This window comes from Neovison vison, chromosome 11, assembly GCF_020171115.1.
Source record: "Neovison vison isolate M4711 chromosome 11, ASM_NN_V1, whole genome shotgun sequence".
NCBI classification, from domain to species: Eukaryota; Metazoa; Chordata; class Mammalia; order Carnivora; family Mustelidae; genus Neogale; species Neogale vison.
The window spans coordinates 176,810,882-176,835,325 of record NC_058101.1 but is presented as its reverse complement, the minus strand read 5'-3'; the positions used below and the strand labels follow the sequence as shown (position 1 = coordinate 176,835,325).

Below are 24,444 nucleotides of genomic sequence, written 5' to 3'. Positions count from 1 at the left end.
TGAATAACTCACTGCCTTGATTACTATAGCTTTATAAAAACCATTTAAATCAAGTAGTAAAAATTCTCCAAATGTGTTCTTTTTGAAAATTGTTTCGGTTATTCTAAGTTTTTGCCTTTCTACATAAGTGTTACAGTCAGCTTCTCAGTTGCTTTAAAATATCTTGCTAGAATGTTGATTGGAACTGCATAGAATCTATACAGTAGTGTGGAGAGAACTGGCAGCTTAATAATACTAACTCTTCCAGTCAGTGCACTTGGTATTTTCTTATATTTACTTAGATCTTTTTAAATTTCTTTCATCAAAGCTCTGTAGTATACAGTTCTATCAGTATACAGATATACCAGTGTCTATCAGGTTGCATATTTTTCTCACATTTATGTTAGCTTTATATCCTAGTATATCATGTTTTTAGTGCTGTTTTTTCTTCTTTTTTGAACACAGAATGGAAAAAAAATTAATTTGCTTATCTTTAAATTTTTATTCAAATGTATTTGAATTCTGCATAACAGTGTAAATTTAAGGTATACAACATGTTAATAAATACATTTATATATTATATGATTGCTGTTAAAGTGGTAATAAGCACATCTGTCATGTTATATAATTATCATTTTTGTGTGATTGAAATAATAAATTTCTAAGCTCTTAGCAGATTTCAAGATTATAAAACAACATTGTTATCTCCTCTATTGTATTGGATCTCTAGGTCTTACTGACTACTCATTGCATGTTCATACCCTTAAATAACATCAGCTCTATTGTAAATGTCTCATTTTACTTCAGTTTCAAATATTTTATTGCTAGTATGGGAAAATCAGATTGACTTTTGTACATTGATTTTGAGACATGAAAACCTGCTGAACACACTCAGCTTTTTTATATATTGTGGGATTTCCTAGAGAGACAACCACGTCATCCATAAACAGAGAAAACTGTATTCCTTCTTTTCCAATCCATATACCTTTTATTTTACATTTTTGGCCTTATTTAACAGGCTAGAACCTCTAGTATGATGCTGAATACCAGTCCTTACATTTTCACATCTATTGGTAGCACTATCTTGGATTAAGAATGAGTGTAAACAGTACTCAAAACATGGGGGAGCGGGGAGCCAAAGTTGCATGTAAGACTGAATACTTGTAAACAAGTGCTGGAAGGGTTAGGCATAAGAAATATCAGAGAGACAGAATAAAGAGAGCACTAGGAAGACAGTGTAATGTGATGCGAAGTACAGTTGAAACTGGGGGGATGTTCCAATTGAGTAATTGAAACAAGTTTCTTTATATACAGTTTGGAATGTTTGTTTTGATGGGGGTTCTAAAGATGGCAGAACACGTTTAGAGTGTCTGTATCTTAGTGGTTGAAAGTATGGCTCTGGGTTCAGATTGCCTAAATTCATATCCTTCACTAGCACTTATTAATTGTGTTACCTTGAGATAGTTACTTTTAAGTTCTCATCTGTTGTATGATTTGTTCAGTGGAGATAATAATAATACCTATTTCATTGGCTTAAATTGAGAATTAAATGGAATAATTTTTATGAAAAATCTCTGAGAATAGTGCATTATTATATGACAATTTATATGGGCCCTTACTCAAAGAAGAATTAATAATGTTAAGTTATAGAGCAATGAAGTCATTCTTATGAGAAACTGGTACGTTTTCTACAGAAGTAGAAAATGATCCCAGGGTCCTGAGATTGAGTCCCTTGTTCAGCAGGGAGTCTGCTTCTCTCTCTGCCTGCTGCTCCACTTGCTGGTGCTCTGTCTCTTTCTCTCTCTGAAAAATAAATAAATAAAATCTTAAAAAGTATATATAATATGCTTAATATCATTTAATTAAAAATGTCTTCTTAATTTGAAATAATAAGTATGGAAAGATTGTTCCTCAGTTTGCTTCAGTCTAGGATTTTATGGGCCCCAGACAAATTGTTAGCAGAAATTCTCATCTTTGAAATGTTTGTCAAAATTAGTTATAAATATATACTTATTTATTTAGCTATAGAGATCATCCAGATTATGTAGGAGCAACAATTCCTGGAAAGATGTGTGTTACTCATTATTCTGCTGGAATTGCTTTGGTATGTAATTATTTAATCTTACTATTTAAAAAATAGTATACATTTAAAAAAATGTATACATTTAAAAATCATTCAACATTATAACAAAATTTTATACAGTTTACATTTATATTTGCATTTAGAGATTACACTTTCTACTATTGTTAAAAATTTGAAATGTGAAAAAAAAATTTGAAATGTGTAGAAGGAAGAGTATTTTGTAGAATAAATCTGTTGCAGTTCTTTTGGAAGTAGGAAGTAGAATAAAAATATCACAAACACATGTGCATTCCTTAATATAGACAATAGTACATCATGAAAAATTATCTGTAAAAAATTTTTATAACCCAGATTTTTGCTTGTAAACATAAAGTTGGAGAATTTAAAAGAAATTTAATGAGTATTTAAAAGAAACTTTTTATGTCTGTTTAAAAAATTTATAATATTTGTAAATATTTTATATATATTAGAAATAAATTATTGATATAATTAGATGCATCATTGAAAGGTAAAGTAATTGGTTGAGGAACTTTCCCATCCTGTTCATTTTTTTAAAAAAACAAATTTAAGTACTAAAAAATTTTTTAATTACAAAATAATTTATGTTCTGCCCCATTTAAAAGTTAAATAGAAACATATAAGGAAATTTATGTAAATTTATGGCATCTCTCTACTCAGGAAGTGATGACCACTATTAATATTTTGATTAGTATGTATCTTCTACATTGTGTCTTTATCTGTTACTGTGGCTCCCTCTCTATATATTTTTGCAGAAATGGGATTTTGCAGTCCATATTTTTGTTTCTGATACTCATAATTTTTATTACAAAATTTGTGCATGTACCTGGCAAAATTATTTTAATTATAAGTATAAAAAGCAAAATTTGATAGTAATTCTTCCTTATCTTCTTCATGGAGTCCTACTGAAGACTTTATAATTTCTGTTTAAACTCTTCTTGTAGCTAAATTTATTATTTAAAGTAAATGTGCTCTTCCCCCTATTTTGATTTATAAACTTTAGGCAATGTTGGTCATATTATCTATAACATATTTAGCCCACTCTCTCTGTCATGTATATATTCTTATATTTTTATTATTTTAACAACATTCACATTATTATTAAAATATATTATTACATGTTACTTTTAAAGTACATATATTTATGTATAGTATGTAATATATAGCATACATATATATGGTATAGAATATTATATATTATTAAAATATGTTACCAAATAATATACTATATATACTATTGAAATATATAATAATTATATATCATTATACATTATATGCATATGTACTTTATAGTTATACATGTATGATATATACATATTATGTAATATCACATGATCTTATTTTAATAATTATATTTTTGTTCATATCTTTTTGTATTATATTGACTTACCTTAAGCAATGCCCATTGATTACTTAGTATGAAAAATAAATTAGAATAGTTGAACACTTCTTATATCCATTGTCAAGATTAGTAAAACTTATAATTCTATAAAAACTTTTATACTTTAAATTAATGAATAGTATTTTATAATATTGTGATATGTAAGTAATATTAACTCTTGGGTAAAGAAATATATTGTTATGCTAGTAAAGCTTTGATGGTCAGAGGAGGACCTTTTAGGCATCAGGGTCTAATGGAAATGCTTAATTAGCTCCTTACTTCTTTAACTTCTATGAGTGAAACCAACAGCCACAGAAAATTAAATCTTATCTTCCTTTTCTTAGAATCCTTTCCTGTTTTTTTGGAGTAATTCTTGAGTTTTTTGTTTGTTTGGTTTCCAGTTTATTGTTTAAAATATTATTATTTTTCTATTTGAATTGGGTATTGTATATTGAATTCAAAATAAAGAAAAATTTATGTCTTCATAGGTCTGAATGTGGGCCAGTTCAGAATTAGTTTCTAGACCAGACTTTTCTTTCAATGTTGCCTATTTTTTCTGGCATCCTGTGGGTTATATCCTAAATGTACTAGGTGTTAAATATTTTCAAAATTATTCTTTACACTCCTTTAATTACAAGAAATAATTTTCTTTTGTTTTTGACCCAATTCTTTGCCCAGTGTTCTGGGTGTAGGACTTTTTAGGCAGGAGGTTTCTCCTCCAGGAAACTCATTGCCTGCTCCTACCCTAGCAGGAAGACAAGAGGGAACTCCCAGCTATGACTGCCCATCTCTCACCTGTAGCCTTTCTGTTTGCTTTTGTGGTATTGGAGACATGAGATAGATGTGGGCCAGATATGACTGAGGAACATTTATTACACTTGAGTACAATTCAAAATGGGCTAGGTCTAACAGTGCCACAGGTCTAGATTTACCTTTATTTTTCTGGAAAGCTAGGAAGAATATTTTATTTATTTTTATTTTTTAATTTTTTAAAAAGATTTTATCTATTTACTTGACAGAGATCACAAGTAGGCAGAGAGGCAGGCAGAGAGAGAGGAGGAAGCAGGCTCCCCGCTGAGCAGAGAGCCTTACTCGGGGCTTAATCCCAGGACTCTGAGATCATGACTTGAGCCGAAGGCAGAGGCTTAACCCACTGAGCTACCAGGTGTCCTGTCTTTTCTTTTTCATTGAAGTCCCTTTGACAGATTTTTAAAGGTCAGTGTAGTGGTGATAAATTCTTTTAACTTCTGTTTGTCTGAGAAACTCTTTGTGTCCTTGAATTCTGAATGATAGCCTTGTCAGGGAGAGTATTATTGTTTGTAGTTTTCTCCTTTCAGCATTTTAAATATGTTATGCTACTACATTTTGGCCTGCAAGGTTCCTGCTGAAAATCCAGCTGATAGCATTATTAAGAGGTTTCCTTGTATATAATATTTGTTTTGCTCTTGGTACTTTTAAGATTCTCTCTTTATCTTAATCTTTGCCATTTTAATTATTATGTATTGTAGTGTGTGCTTCCTGTGGTTTATTTTCTTTGTGGCTGTCTGTGCTTCCTGGACATGGGTGTCTGTTTCTTTCCCCAGGTTAATGAAGTTTGCAGCCAGTATTTCTCCAAATAAGTTTTCTGCTCTCTTCTCTCTCTTTTATTTTGGGGATCTCTATTATGAGAGTATTAGTATGCTTGATGTTATACCAGAGATCCCTTAGCATATCCTCATTTAAAAAATTTGTTTTTACTTTTTTACTGTTCAACTTGGGCACTTTCTATTACCCTGTCTTCCCAAGCATTAATTCATCTTCTGCTTTCTCTAATCTTTTTTTATCCTCTCTAGTGTATTTTTCATTTTAGTTATTCTGTTCTTCAAGTGTGATTTTTTAAAAAGTATTTTCTGTCTCTTTGTTGACATTCCCATGAGTTCATCCATTCTTCTTTCCAGTCCAGTGAGCATGTTTTTATTTATTTATTTATTTATTTATTTACTTACTTATTTAAGATAGAGAGAGAGAAGGAACTGGGGGGAGAGGGAAAGGGAGAAGCAGGCTCCCCACTGAACAGGGAGCCCAACATGGGGCTCAATCCCAGGACCCTGGGTTCATGACGTGAGCTGAAGACAGATGCTTAACTGACTGAACCACCCAGGCATCCCTCCAGTGAGGATGTTTTTGACCCCACTTTTATCTCTTTATCAGGTAGGTTGCTTATTTCTGTTTTGTTTAGCTCTTTTTCTGAGACTTTTGTCTTCTTCTTTAGTTTTGAACAGATTCCTCTGCTGCCTCATTTTGTTTGTCTTTTTGTGTTTGTTTCTATGAATTAAGTAGAACAGCTGCTTCTCTTAGACTTGAAGAAATGATATTTTATAGGACCACCCCTTATGTGGACTGTGTGTGCCCGATAGCTTTGGTTGCCTTGCTGTATCTGTAATGGGTGTGGACTGGAAGTCCTGGGACACTTCATACTGGGACTGCACTGGTGCGATGGCTGAAACTGAAGTAGGCACTTGCCAGTGGGTTCTGGGGCTCTCTGTAGAGTGGATGTTGGCCTGAAATAACTCAGGATACTTTGTACATATGTCATCTTGGTGAGATGGTTGGCACTATTGCCAGCACTGTCTAAGGATTTCCCTATGTATGCCACAGTGGGCCCCCACTGTGAGGCTTTTCTGGGGGCAGCAATGGGTCTTGTGTGGGCCAGAATCCCAGGCACTGGGCTTGCTAGGGTGCCCTGACTCTGCTTTTGTCTGTGCTATCAAGGTGGAGGAGGAGTGTAAGCAATGGTACTCACCTGCCCCTCTGGCCCTTGAGAGTGTTCCATGGCTCCCTGGACACTTGATAAAATTCTAGGGCTGGTTTCTTTATATTCTAGTTGTTATAGTGGCTCTGTGGCACGTTTGTCCTCCCTGTATTCCAGAGTGTCCAGGGCTGGTGTTGGCTAGGGGCCCTGGGTTGGGTAAGGGGGTGGGCTGGCTAAAAGTCCCTGAATTTTGCTCCCATCTGTGCTATCAAGTCAACAGGATAATGTAAATAGTTGAGTCAGCCTCTCTGATTCCTCATCACTTGGTGGAGGGTCAGTTCCTTTGTATTCTGGTTTCCCTTTTAAATTCTGGCTTTTAAAAATGGATCTGCTCACAGTCCCTCAGTGCTATCCTCCCACACTCTAGCCTATAGAATCAGGGGTGGTGTTCCTGTCATTTTTGTGTCTCCGTATCTCCTTCATTTCTCTATGTGTTTCCTCTATCCTGTGTTGTCCAGAAGTTGTTTAATGTGCCTTAGTTCTTTTTCAGGAGGAATTGCTCTATAGGTAGGCATAGATTGGGTATGTCTTTGGAAAAGATGAGTTCAGGGTCTTCCTAGGTTGCCATCTAGGAGCCTCCGTTGGTATATCTGCATTTGAGTAAGTGGTCTCCTCTTCCAGACTTTACCGATTTGCTTTTGCAGAGATAGTTCATTATCAGTCAGCGCAGTTTGGGTTTCGAGACATGACCACTGGTAATGCCCTGGGGAAGGTGAAGCTTGCTCTCAGGGTCTATTTTTGGGTGAGTCTACTGCCTGAGCTCTGGGGTTGGGGATGGAATTGCTGCTAGCTGGTAACTGTTGGATAGGATGGCTGGCTTGGTTCCCTTCCCAAGTAAGGGTGTGGGAGATGCTCAGCACTTGCCTGGGTTCATTCATCAGCCTTCCTAGATGGGTAGGACAGGTACTTACTCAGCAGGAGATGGACTATGATTTAGCTTCCCTGACATGGCAGGATAGCAGAATGTACCCCAAATCCTGTATGGCCCATTGTTTGGCGACACAAAACAGGCAATATCGTACACTGAATTCTTGGCTAGATAGGACAGTGGTTTTGTTCTGAAGATGGGGAAAGCCATGAGCTTTCCATTCATGTGTCACTATGGGGCTATGCAGTTTCCCATGTACACCGGTTAGGTTCTCTGGTCTAGGCTGGCTGAAGTTAGTATTTAGCAATGGGCAGGACTGCAGATTAGTTTCTCTGCAAAAGTAGAGAATGAGAATTAGACGGCTTGTTGGTCTTGACTCAAACTGACCTGTACCCTAAGTTCCACAGTCAAATGGCGCCATTGGCTTTGCCTTGTGGCTATTCACTGCTGCCTGTCATTCTCTCTGTTCAAGAGATGCTGAGCTACAGAGCTATCTGAGGTACCAGCTAGGTTTTCTGTTCAGTCAGGGCCAGGAGCTACATTCAGCAGTCAATAAGACTGAAAATTAAATCCCATTCTTGGACAGAGCAGGAGAGACTTTTCTAAGCAGCCTCTTAGATACTTGCAGTTAAGCTTATGGTCGGGCAGGGCCAGGAGCTACATGCAGCCATGGAAGGGGTATGAATCATTTTCCCTGTCTGGGAAGAACTGACTTTAAGCTCAGGAAGGCTATCTGTGGTCGTAGGCTGACATGTACTCCAAGTTCCTGGCTGAAAGGTACCACTGGTTTTGCTCTGTGGACAATAGCTATTCCTACTGTACACTCCACTTGAATTTTGCTGAGCTATGCAGCTTCTAGGTATTATGACCTGATTTCTGGTCAGGTGGCATCAGAAAGTGCACTCAACATTGGGAGGGTTATGATTCAGCTCCCTACCTGCGAGGGGTTGGGGGACAGACCAGGCTTCAACGGCAAGGCTCTTTGATGACCCGAATCAGGAAGACCTACTGTTCAGTGGGTTCCCTGGTCAGACTGCATTACGTCTTAGCTCTACAGATAGGCAAAACTGCTGGTTGGGACTATTTTTTGGGCGCTGTGGGTGAGAACTTGGTCTGCCAAGATCTGAGTGTTCATTATTTTAGGTTCTTCCATTCTTCTCTGTCACAGATTTCCCATGTTCAATTCATATAGCATCCTCTGTGCTCCTTGTCAGGGAAAATCAGACTGGGGACTCCTACGAAGCCATCTAAAATTGTGGGGGAGCTGGATGTCTACCCTGGGCTCTCATTTCTCACTTGGAGGTGAGAAATCTCACCTCCAAGTGAGAAATGAGAAGACCTCCTAGTATGGCATTATACCAGTCTTGGGGAAGGGCAGAACAGTCAGTGTGTAGCTACTCTTCTTACCCTTCTAATGTGGTCTGTTTGTTTTCTGTAGTTCAGGGAGTGCTTCAGTCTGACCTCCATGTTCTAGAATCTTCAGAGTAGTTTCTGTCCAAGAGTAGTGTTAGTTGTTCTTGTTGCAAGGGGGCAGTGAAATTGGGAATGACCTATGATGCCATCTTGCTAATATCACTTCTGTTGTGATTTAATTCTTAATCAGACCAGGAGGCCATGAGGGTTGGTGAAACAAATGACCTAAGTATTATTATCAAAACTTATTTTTGATAGGGCTCTCTCATTCTCATATTGTTTGGAGGGAGGCTTTCTATGCTGGAAAAGAAAATCTAAGTATATTTGTCCATGTCACTCTAGTTGTTCCTTTACCAAGTTTTCAGATTTTAACACCTTCCCTACCAAATCTGGTAGTTTTGAGAATTAAGTTAGTGCTATAGCCCTGCAGTCCTTTTGCTTTGTGGTCCTCAGCCATGTCCATCCAACTACTATAGGAGATGGGGAATTACTCCAGTGCTGCTTCAGAGGCTTACAACTGCCCATTTGCATTCTCAGTTGCTCGTTCACAGCTTTCCCTTTATATTTCTCATAATATGTATCCTCTAGTACTATTAACAATCCAGTTGAACCGTAAATTTTTACTAGAGCTTGTCATTAGAGCAGTGAAGTGCCCTGATTTTCCTCACAACCTGTCCTCACCTGTACTTTATTCAATGCCAGATTTGGTCATAACTGGAGAAATCATGATGTTATTGCTCATCATGAATTACCAGTATCACATTTCTCCTTGGCATGGAAGTTATCTCTGCACTTGTTAAATATGTGAGTGCTATTATACAAGAAAGCTACCTTGAGAATCTTTCTGTTGTTTCTCCTGATATGAGTTATGGAGTCATGGAGAATCCCATTAGGAAACTGATAGCACACTTGAACTGAGTAATCTGGTTTTGTGGCCATTTCATGTGCTGGGAAGCAGAATATCATGTGGACTATTCTAAATGTATATAAGAGCTATTTTAAGAAATTAGATAAATTGAAGATCATGGTCCATGTAGCCAAAAGATATAATGAAAAACAGCTCTTTTATATTGTTGTGATAGGTAGTTAGGAATTATATTAGGTATTTTGTTGTTAAATCATGATCAAGCTTGGCATAGACTCAATTTGCTTATTTCTCAATAAAATTTCATAAGAAGAACTTAGCTTTTCACCTGTCCAAAGAGCTGTATTTTCTATCCTTAAGTATTTGATAAAATAATAAATAAGTTCAAAATTAGAAAATTATCACTTTTTATCACCTTTGAATGATTTGTCTTTCATTTGAAATTTTGTTTTTGTTAATGTAGTACCCCAAGGAGATAACTTTGGAGGCATTTTCCATTATTGTTGCGCAGATGCTTGGACTAAGTCTGGGAATGTCATATGATGACACAAAGAAATGTCACTGTTCAGGAGCAATTTGCATAATGAATCCAGAAGCTATGTAAGTTTTTTTTAAAGTAAGATTTATTGGTTATGTTTATCTTGTTTTAAATATTTGAAGTGAAAAATTTAGTGTTTACTTATAGCACCAATTAGCTGTAAATGGACCAAGTACTACAAAATATAAACCTGAAATTTTAAGTGTAAGAGTGTTGGAAAGAGATATACCATTAAGAACAGTCAAAGATAACAAACCTAATTGCAAAAATACATTAGCAAGGGAATGAGACTGTATTTTGTGAAATCTCATAGTGAAGATTGTTAAAAACATATCAGAATGGAGTGGCAGGATGAATAAAAGAACATGACCCATCTGTATGCCGCCTATAAAAGAAAAAACACACACACAAACTGAAAGTGAAGGTTTGGAGAGAGGGATTATATGCAAATGGAAGCTGAAATAGTCTGGAGTAGCAACAGCTCTATCAGACAAAATAGACTTTTTTTTAAGACAACAAAAGTGTTTATTGCAGGAAATGTCAGAACTTTGTTGAACTTCATTACAAATGATTTTTTTTTAAATTTTATTTTTATTTTGATTTGTTTTTGTTGCATTAAAAAATTTTTTTTAGGTGGTTAACATATACTGCATACTGGTTTTTGGAGTGATTCATCACTTAGGTGCAGCACTCAGTGCTTGTCATTCACAATTGTTCTCCTTAATACCAATCTCCCATCTAACCCATCCTCCACTCATCTCACTCCATCAACCCTCAGTTTGTTCTCTATTGTTAAGAGTTTCTTACAGCTTGTTTCCCTCTCTCTTTTTTTTCTTTTCCCTATTCCCATATGTTCATCTGTTTTCTTTGTTAAATTCAACATATATGTGAGGTCATAGGGTATTTGCTTTTCTCTGACTGTCTTTTATTTTACTTAGCATAATACACTCCAGCTCCATCCAAGTGATTGCAAATGGCAAGATTACATTCTTTTTGTTGGATGAGTAATATTTCATTGTATATATACACATTCATTTCCTTTATCCATTCAACAGTTTATGGACATTTGGGCTTTCTCCATAGTTTGGCTATTGTTGATAATGCTGCTATAAATTTCGAGGTACATGTATCTTTTTGAATCACTATTTTTGATAAATACCTAGAAATGCAATTGCTGGGACATAGGGTAGCTCTATTTTTAACATTTGGACAAAGGTCCATACTGTTCTCCAGAGTGGCTGTACCAGTTTGCATTCCCACCAGAAGGGTAAGAGGGTTCCCCTTTCTCTGCATCCTGGCCAACACCTGTGGTTTTAGCCATTCTGACAGGTTTGAGATGGTATATCATAATGATTTTAATTTTTATTTTGATAATGATGAGTGGTGTTGAGCATTTTTTCATCTGTTAGCCATATGGATGTCTTTTTTGGAACAGTGTCAGTTCATGTCTTCTGCCCATTTCTTAACTGGGTTATTTATTTTTTAGGTATTGACTTTGATAAGTAAAGTCTTTATACATTTTGAATACTAACCCTTTATCAGATATGTCATTTGCAAATATCTTCTCTCATTCCATATGTTACCTTTTAGTTTTGTTGATTGTTTGCTTTGCTGTGCAGAGGCTTTTTACTTGAAGTCCTGATAGTTCATTTTTTGTTTTGTTTCCCTTGCCTGTGGTGAATGTCTATTAAGAAGTTGCTATGGCAATCTGAGGGGTTTGAAGTGGCGGGGGGGGGTGGGAGGTTGGGGTACCAGGTGGTGGGTATTATAGAGGGCACAGCTTGCATGGAGCACTGGGTGTGGTGAAAAAATAATGAATACTGTTTTTCTGAAAATAAATAAATTGGGGAAAAAAAAAAAAAGGTACTTAATGGGAAACTAGCTGCATGGGACCTAATAAATCTTACTGATGTGTTTGGTTTAAAAAAAAAAAAGAAGTTGCTATGGCCCAAGTCAAAGACATTTCTGCCTTCCTCTAGGATTTTCATGGTTTCCATTCTCACATTAAGGTCTTTAACCCATTTTGAATTTATTTTGGGGTATGATGTAAGAAAGTAGTACAGTTTCATTCTCTTGCGTGTTGTTGTCCAGTTTTCCCAACGTCATTTGTTGAAGAGACTGTCTTTTTTCTATTGGATATTCTTTCTTGCTTTGTTGAGGATTAGTTGACCAAATAGTTTTGGGTCCACTTCTGGGTTGTCTATGGTGTTCCATTCATCTGCGTGTCTATTCTTATGCCAGTACCATACTGTGCTGATGACTACAGCTTTGTAATATAGCTTGAAATCTGGAATCGTGATGCCTCCAGTTTTGTTTTCTTTTTCAGAACTGCTTTGGCTATTTGGGGTCTTTTGTAGTTCCATACAAATTTCAAGATTGTTTGTTCTATTTCTGTGAAAAATGCTGGTGGTATTTTGATAGCGATTGCATTAAATGTGTATATTGCTTTGGGTGGTATAGACAATTTAACAATGTTTATTCTTCTAATCCATGAGCATTGAATGTTTTTCCATTTCTTTGTGTCCTCCTCAATTTCTTTCATAAGTGTTTCTATAGTTTTGAGAGTAGGGATCTTTTGCTTCTTCTTCTTTTTTTAAAGAAGAGTTATTTATTTATTTATTTATTTGAGAGAGAGAGGGAGAGAACACACATGTGGTGGGAGATGTAGAGGGAGAGAATCTTCAAGCACACACCCCCCCCCCCCCACCCCATAAGCACAGAGCCCGACACAGGGCTGGGTCTAACAGCCTATAAGATCATGACTTGATCTATTATTAAGAGTTGGATGCTTAACCAACTGAGCCACTCAGGTACCCCTAGATCTTTTCCTTCTTTAGTTAGATTTATTCCTAGTTGTCTTACTGTTTTCAGTGTAACAGCAAATGGGATTGATCCCTTGATTTCTCTTTCTGCTCCTTCATTATTGATGTATAGAAATGCAACAGATTTCTGCACATTGATTTTATGTCTTGCAACTTTGCTGAATTCATGGATAGGTTCTGGTAATATTTTCGTGGCATCCTTTGTGTTTTCTACATAGAGCACTATGTCATCTGTGAGGAGTGAAAGTTTGACTTCTTCCTTGCCAATTTGGATGGCTTTTTTTCTTTTTGTTGTATGATTGCTGAGGCTAAGAATTTCAGTACTATGTTAAATAATAATGGTGAGAGTAAACATCCTTGTCTTGCTCCTGACTGTAGGGGAAGGCCTCTCAGTTTTTCCCCATTGAGGAAAAAATTAACTGTTGGTTTTTCTTATATTGTGTTTATGATGTTGAGATATGTTCCATCTATCCCTACTTTGTTGAGGGTTTTTATCATGAAAGGATTTTGTATTTTTTTCAAATGCCCTTTCTGCATCTTAGATGCAGAATGAGAGCATCATATGGTTCTTAACCTTTCTTTTATTAATGTGGTGTATCACACTGATTGATTTGTGGGTGTTAAACCACCCCTGCAGCCAAGGAAAAAAAATCTCATTTGGTTATGGTGAATAATCCTTTAATGTAATGTTGAATTTGCTTTGCTAGTATTTTATTGAGAACTTATGCTTCTGTATTCATCAGGGTTATTGGAAATTATTAATTCTCCTTTTAAGTGGGCCTTTGTCTAGTTTTGGAATCAAGGTAATGTAGAATGAGTTTGGAAGATTTCCTTCCATTTCAGTTTTTTGGAACAGTTTCAGAAGAGTGGGTATTAACTCTTTACATGTCTAGTAGAATTCTCCTGGGAAACTATCTGGGTAGGACTTTGTTTGTTGGTAGATTTTTGATTACTGATTCAATTTCTTGGCTGGTTTTGGATCTGTTCAAATTTTTTATTTCTTCCTGGTTCAGTTTTGGTAGTTTGTAAGTTTCTATGAATTTGTCCATTGCTCCCAGGTTGCCCAGTTTGTTGGTATATAATTTTTTAAAAAAATATTCTCTTATGATTGTTTTTATTTCTGCAGTGTTGGCTGGGATATTTACTCTTTCATTCATGATTTTTAAAATTTGGGTCCTTTCTCTTTTCTGTTTGATAAGTCTGGCTAGGGGTTTAGCAGTCTTGCTAATCAAAGAACCAGCTCTTGGTTTCATTGACCTACTATTCTACTGTTTTTCTGCTTTCTATATCATTGATTTCTGCTCTAATCTTTATTGTTTTCCCTCTCCTCCTGGATTTAGGCTTTATTTTCCATTTCTTTTTTAGCTCTTGTAGGTGTAAATTTACGTTGTGTATTTGACTTCTCTTGCTTCTTGAAAAAGGCCTTTATTACTATACTTCCCTCTGGACCAGTATTGGTGCATCCCAAAGGTTTTAGACTGTCATTTTTTTTCCAATTTATTTATTTTCAGAAAAACAGTATTGATTTTTTTTCACTACACCCAGTGCTCCATGCAAGCCGTGCCCTCTATAATACCCACCGCCTGGTACCCCAACCTCCCACCCCCCGCCACTTCAAACCCCTCAGATTGTTTTTCAGAGTCCATAGTCTCTCATGGTTCACCTCCCCTTCCAATTTACCCAAAAGCACATACCCTCCCCAATGTCCATAACCCTACCCCCCCTTCTCCCAACCCCCTCCCCCCAGCAACCCACAGTTTGTTTCGTGAGATTATTAGACTGTCATGTTTTAATTTTCATTTGCTTCCATGTATTTGTTAAGTACTTCTTTAACTTCCTGGTTGACCCATTCATTCTTTGATTGAATGTTCTTTAACTCCCATGTATTTGTGGTCCTTCTACATTTTTTCTTGTGGTTGACTTCGAGTTTCATAGCACTGTGGTCTGAAAATATGCATAGTATGAACTCAGTCTTTTTGTACTTGTTGAGGGCTGATTTGTGATCCAGTATGTGATCTGTTCTGGATAATGTTCCATGTACACTCAAAAAGAATGTGTATTCTGCTGCTTTAGGATGAAATGCTCTGAATATATCTGTTAAGTCCATCTGGTTCAGTGAGTCATTTAAAGCTCTTATTTCCAATTACTGATCTGTCCATTGCTGTGAGTGGGGTGTTAAATTCCCCCAGTCATATCATATTATTATCAATGACTTTAAATTTGTTATTAATTGATTTATATAGCTGGCTGCTCCCATGCCGGGGGCATATATATTTACAGTTGTTAGATTTTCTTGTTGGATATACCCTTTTATTATGATATAGTGTCCTTCTTCATCTCTTTAGTACAATCTTTGGCTTAAAATCTAGTTTGTCTGATATAAGATTGCCACTAGTGTGGCAGTATACCCTTTTCCAGGTGTATTCCAGGAAGGAAAACAATTTCTCTCAGTGCATCTTGGAGATTCCTACACCACTTTGTGTGCTCTCTGGCCACCGTCCTCTTCCTCCCCAGAAGCACACGCCACAGTTTCAGTCTGGCAAAAGTGTTGCATTTCCAAAACCTGAGAGATTGCGCTCCACACTGTTTGCAGAAAAACCTGCCACACTAGTTCCCTGGCTCCTTGGCCTCTGGTGTCTAGAAGTCTTCTTGTGTGAACCCAAGGCCGCACTCTCTTAACTCTTCTCCCTTTCTCTTCCTGTGGAAAGAATTCCCTCCCCTCCTCAGCAGAGCACTTTTTCTCTCCCACAGTTCACTTCCACACACCTTGCAGCTGCCATGCTATCTCCCTCCAGCTGTTGAGATCCTTCTTCGAATCCTCAGATGGATTTCCTGGGTGTTCCAAGTGATCTGACATCAATACAGCTCTGTTCAAGGGACAAGGAAAGTCAGGGTCCCCCTATTTCTCCACCATCTTAACCTTTTCCTGGCTTTCTTTTGATGTCCATTAGCATGACATATGATTCTCCAGCTCCCATTTTTAATCTGCTGGTGTCTTTAAGTCTAAAATGTGTCTCTTACAGGTAGCATATAGATGGATCTTGCTTTTTTTTTTTTTTAAATACATTCTGATACCCTATGTTTTTTGACTGGACATTTATTCCATTTGCATTCAGAGTGATTACTGAAAGATTTGAATTTTGTGCCATTGTGTTACCTATAGAGTTGATGTTTCTGGTGATGTTCTCTGGTCCTTTTTTGTCTTTGTTGCTTTGGTCTTTTTTTCCCTACTCCAGGGTCCCCCTTAATATTGCTTGCAGGGCTGGTTTAGTGGTCACGAACTCCTTTAGTTTTTGTTTTTCTGAGAAACTCCATCTCTCCTTCTATTTGGATGACAGCCTTGCTGGATAAAGTATTCATGGTTGCATATTTTTCCCATTCAGCACAGAGTATATCTTGCCAGTTTCTAGTTCAAACATCTTACTTATATTTGGATTCATATATCTGACCATGCGTGCTTCTTCCTGTTGTTTCTTTCGAGGTGAATTTCTCCATCTTTTCATTTTGTCCAGAAAAGAAAAGTAGAAAAACAACAACAACAACAAAAGTAGATCCTGGGTGTGTTTTGGTCTGCTTGTTAAAAGAAGTTCCATCTTAAAGTAAATAAATAAACAAACAAGCAAACAAACAAAAAATATAAAATATAAATAAAAATTAAAAAGCAATTAAAAAGGAATTAAAAATGAAAAATGAAAAACTAATAATACAAAATAAAAGTAAAAAGGAAGCTAGATCCTGTTTCCCTTAGAGCTGAAGCTTTGTAACACTCTAAGATCAGTAGACTTGGTGTGTGCAAGATGTTTGTTTGTGCTGGTCTTCTGGGGAGGGACTTGTTGCCCTGTTTCTCAGGTGGACTTGCCCTAGTGGAGATGTGTCTCTAGGGGGCTAGGGGTGGGGGTGGTGGTGCAGGGCTCTGGCCTCCACTAGGTGGCTCTGTTTTGCTCCCCGAAGTCTTTCAGCGTTGATGGGCAGGATGAAAATGGCAGAGCCTCGCCCCCGCAAACCCCGTCCTCTAGAACTAGTGCTGAGGGTTTATGCCTCCAACTCCCCAGGAAGCCCTCCAGAAGAATAATCAATTGTGTTCCCAGCTGCCTTCAGATCCCTGCCTTCACCTTACCTGTGTCTGAACTGTTTTATTTCTGGAGTATGACTGGGTTTCAAAACTCCAAATTATAGGGACTCCCCTGGTGTGGACCTGCACTGATTCTGTGGGGGAAGGTCTCACTTCACGTTTTCTGTTGTCAGCCTCTGCCAAGAAAGCAGCCCCATAACTTGCAGCAGTTCAGAGTTCATGGCAATGCAGAGCAGAGAGCCAGCACCTAGGCTGGCTGCCCTCAGCCGGAGTCCCCATTCCCATGCCTGAAAACGGTGCAGCATATACATGTCACCTGTTCTCCTTGCAACCCAGGGAATCCTCAGACCACCTTGGCTACTCCTGGGCTTCTGCCCCTCTTTGCCACCTGAGCACCTTTAAGCTGGGGACAATCTTGGCAGTGGGGGATGTCTAATATTTCAGATTTTGTTCTCTGCTTCTTGTAATGCTTTGTAGTAGTGTCCCTAAGCAGGACTACCTCCCTTGTGAAGTACCCAACTTATGTCTCTCCCGTATCAACTCTCTGCACCTCCTGTCTTCCAAAGGTGCTTGCTTTTCTACTTGTAGACTTGTAGTTTTGTTCTCTCAGACTTCAGATTGATTTCTGGGTGTTCAGAATTTGATAATTATCCAGCTGTGTTTGAGGAATGAGGCAAGCTTAGGAAGTCTCCCTACTCTTCTGCCATCTTAACTCCTGCCCCAGGTTTATATAGTGTTCTACATTTTTTATTTGTGAGAAAGTGTTGCAGGATTGCAGAGTTCTTGTCTCACAGAGTAAAAGAATGAATTTTGCAGACACAAAAGGGTGAAGTGCAGTGAAAGTTTATTGAGTGAAGGCGAGAGCAGAAAGGAAAGAAAAATCTCTCTAGGGTGAGAAGAGTCCCAAATGGGTTGCTACTGAGGGCTTTTAGGGGCAATCTTTTATTGAGAACTGACTGGGAAGCTTGTGGTCATGAGATTCTTGGTTTGTTCCCTTACATTTTGCTCAGCTCTCTCAGCTGTCTGCACCTGCCAGGAATAGTTCCAGCGCCCAGTCAGGGAATCAGGGGCCTCCTCTCTCTCCTGCCTAGACTTTCACCCCTTCCTTACTCATGGGGCAGGACTGGTGGGCAGAAAGGGCTATACTGGGATTGTAAGGATTGACTGTGTACTTTTTAAATAGTGGGGGCTAGGGATGGCACAGATCTCCAAGGAATCTGGAAACAAGGCTTTCAGGACATTGAGGGGCCAGCTGATGCGAACATAAAGTTACTTTTTAAAAAAAAATTTATTTTTTAAAAAGACTTTATTTGTTAGAGAGACAGGGAGAACAAGGGCACAAGCAGGCAGAGTAGGAGAGAGAAGCAGGCTCCCTGCTGAGCAACAAGCCTGATGCAGGACTCGATCCCAGGACCCTGGGATAGTGACCTGAGCCGAAGACAGTGGCTTAACATACTGAGCCGCCCAGGTGTCTCTTTATGGTTACTTTTATTTATTATTATTTTTTAAAAGATTTTATTTATTTATTTGACAGACAGAGATCACAAGCAGGCAGACAGAGAGGAGGAAGCAGGCTCCCTGCTGAGCAGAGAGCCCGACGTGGGGCTCCATGTGGGGCTCGATCCCAGGACTCTGAGATCATAACCTGAGCCAAAGGCAGCGGCTTAACCCACTGAGCCACCCAGGTGCCCCTATAAGGTTACTTTCAAACATTAAGGTACTAAGGCTGCCATGAGCTCCTTGAGGAAGGTCATGCTCTGCATATTTCAGGTATCCATCAGTGGGCTGCAAGCTGTAAGGAAGTTTTAAGTTACAGTTCTTTGCCTTTGTTTCCCACATCAAAGGGACTCTGTGCTAAGTATGACCGATTCATAGCTGAAGAACAATGAGAAGTCAGAAGTGAAAGTGAGGCATTAATTTTTGAAAACATGTTCTTTCATAACTGCTCCAACTTTAACATACTTGATTATGTACACATATGTATTATACTACAAATTAGATCTAAATTAGCTTTATATAAAAATAATATATGTGTATACACATATTTTTTTAAAAGATTTTATTTATTTATTTGACAGAGATCACAAGTAGGCAGAGAGGCAGGCAGAGAGAGAGGGGCAGGGGAAGTAGGCTCCTTGCTGAGCAAAGATCCTGATGTGGAGCTTGATCCCAGGACCCTGGGATCATGACCTGAGCTGAAGGCAGAGGCTTTAACCTACTGAGCCACGCAGGAGCAGCCTGTTCTTCAATTTCTTATAAAACTCCTGTGTATATGTATTACCTTACTTTTACAAAATTTTGTATTTCCACAATACATCTCATACATTATTTTAAGTAATTTTCAAAGGAGGCATGTACGTAAGAAAGTATTATTTCCATTTAATGTGTCTTTTTTTCCCCCAATTTATTTATTTTCAGAAAAACATTATTCATTATTTAAGCCCCTGCTTAGTATTAGTAGTAAGCCTAAATGACTTTACATTGGATATACAGTTAATTAACGGCCAGACTTCAGTTGATTTCAATAATATCACCAATGATTCATTGGGCACTTAATAAAAGCCAGGAAGTTCAGTTAGGCACTTTACTTGTTTAATAGTATTTAATCTTCACAACAACCCTATGAGGTGGATGGGTATTACTATCCCTGTTTTGTAGAAGAGAAAACTGAGACTTAGTTAAATTACTTTGTTTAAAACCTCTTAAGTCACAGTGTTGATACTAGTTAACAAGTTTATCTAACCCAAAGCTTTGTTATTTTCTGTACTCCACAATGACTTCATATACAAGACAGTAAATATGTTAGAATTAAGTTGAATCACAAAGCAAGAGAATATTAGCATGCATTTGAACAGACTTAATTCTTATAATTCAGTGATCCTATTGGCATATTATTTGGGTGTTTTAATTTACATATGCTTTTTAAATGTGGGTTGCTTGTATCTTAAACTCTCACATTTAGGATAGTCTGCACACGCAAATGAATTCAAAGGTGAAAAGAAGAAAGGAGCATGGAAAATGGCAAGAGCTATGAATCTAGAAACCTAGAGAAAACTCCTGGCAAGGTTTGCTCTCCTGTCTGGTTCCATCATTTTACAAGGCAAAAATATTTAGAAGGAACATGGAGTTATCAGTTATTCAATGAGATTGAATTATTTTATGAATATTGCTTTCTTTTCATTCCTTGATAAGACCAATTTCATTAAAATATGGAAGTTTGATTGAAGAAGAGGAGATACCATTTTTCAGAATGGAATACATTGAGGGGAACATGGGCTTTAGAATCTTTCACTTGTTTGTTATATTTTCTAACTCTTAGTTTCCTCATCTAAAAATGAGATCATGATAGCTACATTGTATTTTATCCATTACTTGTGAGGATGTAAGTAATAAAGTTACATCTAAATTATTTATCGCTGTCCTGTTACCTCTTATTTGAGGAGTAGGGAAAACATGAGCAATGAGAACAGGAATTTAGGGGAAAAAATGTAGAAGAGAGAAAGGCCTTGAAAGGAAAAATGGGGTAGTGGGGAAGATAAATTTTTCTTTTTTCAAAATGCTGTCCAGTGCTAGCCTTTACCTCAAAAAAATGGTAGAAAGCATTTTCCATTTCCAAAGGGAAAGTACCATTACTTTTTTCTATCACTCAATTTCTTTGTCTCTGAACCTAGAACTTAGGCTAGTTATACATAGTTTCAGTAAGCTTTTATAAATAATTTGGAAACAAAACTAACATAGCATTAGAATTCAAAATGTAAAATCTCAACAAAACTAATAAAAAAATTCTGTATAGTTGATTACAAGTAATCTTTGGGAACACATATTCTTAAGAACTGCTGTTTTGGGGAGCAAAAAGGTGAATAACTTAAGATTATATATAATAGACCTAAAGTAGTTTCCAGGGTGAAAATATTATATAATTTTCAATTAAAAATTCCCTCACTTTTCAATTTTAGTGATACTATTATCAAAATTTATGATTTATAATAAAAACATTCATATTTAATAGTAAATATTTTATTATGTAATGTTCAAAGATGAATTTGAGGGTAAAAAAAGTACTGAATTTGAAATCTTAAACAGCTGTGTGTGAATGCTGATCTTGCTGATTTACAAACTGAGTTTTGTGAGGTTTTTAGCTTTTCTAACTTTAGTTCAATTTCTATAGAATGTTGGTCACAAAACCAGTCTCCCTGATATGTAAACCAGTCTCCCTGATATGTAGTGTGTATTAAATATTCAAGTATTTAAAATATCTAGCTAATAATAGGTGCTCAATAAATGTCAGTTTTCTCCTTATCTGATAGAATTTTACTACATATTAAAAGTGACTCATGGAAATGCTCTCTGAAGCTATCTTTATTAGTGGTATGTGGACATAATGACATAAAATTTTGATTAGTATAAAATTTCTCTGAGATTCGTGAGAAAGCTTAGAACCAAGCACAGTATAATCTATTTAATAGAAGTTTTTTGTTATTATAAAAAAATCAATAGACAATTGATTCTGTGTTTGCTAAGTACTGTACTTGTGATAAGTAATACCAATAATAAGGATGATAAAGTTCCCTGCCTCAAACAACTTACTACTTAATGAATCATCTATCATATATGTGCTATAAACCTGTGAATAAAATGAAAAAAAAAATTAAAACAGAAAAGATTCAAACTTTCAAAGAGTTTGATTCTTAATTTTATAATAGGGGAAGGACTGAGGGAGTAGAAGAGAAGTTTGAAGAATTGTTGATATATATCCAGGAATTGACATAAATGGATACAGGGTTTTCTTCATTCCTAGGCAAGAGATATCATATTCATGTATAAGTATTTTTCTTTACATACAAGAATTTATATACAATCATGTCCAGAAACTCAAAATTAATATAATAATGTATATAAAATAATCTATTTTTATTTTTTTATTGTGGTAGGAATGCTTAACAGGAATTCTCTTAAAATGTGCAATATAGTATTGTTAATTATAGGTACTTGTTATACAGCAGGTTTCTAAAATGTACTCATATCAAATAACTGAAACTTTATACCCATTGAATAACTCCCCATTTCCACCTTCTCTTAACCCCTGACTACCACCATTATACATGGGACAAACTCTGCATCCATGAGTTTAACTACTTGAAATATATATATGTGAGATCATACAGTGTTTTTCTTCTGTTACTGGCTTACTTCACTTAGCATAATGTCCTCATGGTTCATCCATGTTGTTGCATATGGGTGTATATACATATATATGCATGTATATACATTTTTTTAATCCATTGATTTGTCAGTGGAAATTTAGATTGCTTCCTTATCTTTGCTATTGTGAATAATGCTGCAATGAACGTCGGAGTGCAGATATCTCACTGAGATCCTGGTTTCGGTTAGTTTATATGTATACCCAGAAGTGGGATTGTGGGATCATATGGTAGTTCTATTTTAATGTTGTGAAGAACTTCTCTACTGTTTTCCACAGTGACTGCCCCAATTTACATTCCCACCAACAGTGTACCAAGAATTCCAATTTCTCCATATCCTTGCCAAATCTGATCTTTTAATTTAATTTTATTTTTTTCAAATCTGATCTTTTTAAATGATAATAGCCATTTTAACAGGTGTGTGGTGATAACTTATCTTGGTTTTGATTCGAAATTCCCTGATGACTAGTGATATTGAGCACCTTTTCATTTTCCTCTTGGGCATTTATATGTATTTTTTGAATAATGATCTATTCAAGTCGGTGACCATTTTCTAATTGGCTTGTTTATTTTTTACTATAAATTGTACTTAATTTTATTTGAATAAGGATATGTATCCCAGTAAATAAAATCACATGATCTACCCAGGAATAATTTTGACCTCTAAGCACTTGTTATAAACATTTATCATTACCTATTCAATTTAACATTTTGAAAGTAATTTATATTATATAGAGTTGTTTTTTTGGAAATGTACTGCCAGTGACATTATATGGATTCACCTCTAGGAGATCAAGTGGTGTGAAGACGTTTAGCAGTTGCAGTTTGAGTGCCTTTGAAAATTTCATTTCAAATATGGGTGCCAGATGTCTTCAGAACAAGCCACGAATGCGAAAAAGTGCGGTAGCACTCTGCGGCAACGGCAGAGTGGAGATAGGTGAAGATTGTGACTGTGGTACTGAGGAAGTAAGTCTGATAAATAAGAAAGTTAATTAATAAATTAATTGTTTAAGCTCATATCTTTGTCATAAATGTTACGTGTCTCAAATATGACTGAGTACTATGCAGAATATTGACAGTAAGTGAAATTAAGTTTGAAATACATCCAGAATATACTATATAAACGTAGGTTGAAGGATTTTGAACAAGTAGAAAATGTACTCCTAAAAATTATTGCTGATGGGAAAAATAGGCAGCTAAAATGAACTTTTGTGTTCTAAACTAAATATCTAAGATCTTTCCAAACCTGTGCTTAACCTCTGGATATGTTATAAATGTTTTGTTGAAGATTAACATGTCAGCCCTCTACCAAGTATCCTTTAGGGTATTATTCCACAATGGGATCAGTAATATGGTAAGGTAAGGCTATTAATATTACAGTCTGAACATAGGGTGATTTTAATTATACACTTGGTAAGGAAGCTCTGAAAATATAGTGGATGCAAAAGGTCCAGGTTGTAGTACTTTAAGATAATTCAGTATTTGCAGCCATACTGCAGCTATTATACATTTCCATGATTACAAGACAGATGGAAGTGATATTAGGGTGTGATACATATATGAGTCTGAATATGCTTGTATCCATACCACGCTATTTTATTTTATTTTTTTAAAGATTTTATTTATTTATTTGACAGAGATCATAAATAGGCAGAAAGGCAGGCAGAGAGAGAGAGGAGGAAACAGGGTCCCTGCTGACCAGAGAGCCTGATACGGTGCTTGATCCCAGGACCCTGGGATCATGACCTGAGCCACCCAGGTTTTGCCATTCGGTAGATCAAGTCCTCCCTCTTAATTCTGTTTTCCTTCCTCCCTTCCTCTCTCTCTCTCTCTCTCTCTTTCTTAATTTCTTTTTCTCTTAATTTTTTAAAAAATATAATTAACACACAGTGTTATGGTATACCTGAAACTAGTATACCTGAAACTGGTGCACAGTATAATGATTCAACAATTCTTTGCTTTTCTTGGTGCTCTTCATAGTTAAGTGCACTCTTTTTTTTTTCCAATTTATTTATTTTCAGAAAAACAGTATTCATTATTTTTTCACCACACCCAGTGCTCCATGCAAGCTGCGCCCTCTATAATACCCACCACCTGGTACCCCAACCTCCCACCCCCCAACCCCCGCCACTTCAAGCCAGTAAGTGCACTCTTAATCCTCTTTATCTGTTTTCACTATTCCCCTGCCCATTCCCCTCTAGCAACTACTGTTTTTCTCTATTTTTTGGTCTTTTTATTGTTGTTGTTGATTTCTTAAATTCCACATTTGAGTGAAATCATGGTATTGATCTTTCTGTGACTGACTTATTTCATTTAGCATTGTATCCTCTAGATCCATCTATGTTGTCACAAATGACAGTATTTTATTTTTTTCTTTATGGATGAGTAATATGTCATTGTATCTATCTGTCTA

At 36.5% G+C, this 24,444-nt stretch overlaps 1 protein-coding gene across 1 annotated transcript in view; it reads left to right on the top strand.

The window, feature by feature from the left end:
• ADAM32 (ADAM metallopeptidase domain 32) overlaps window positions 1-24,444 on the top strand; it is a 173,610-nt gene that overhangs the window by 81,667 nt on the left and 67,499 nt on the right. The window contains exons 10-12 of the mRNA XM_044226004.1: window positions 2,002-2,083; window positions 9,862-9,998; window positions 22,820-22,997. Of these exons, the coding sequence (XP_044081939.1) occupies window positions 2,002-2,083; window positions 9,862-9,998; window positions 22,820-22,997 (397 nt within the window). The remainder of the gene's footprint in view (window positions 1-2,001; window positions 2,084-9,861; window positions 9,999-22,819; window positions 22,998-24,444) is intronic.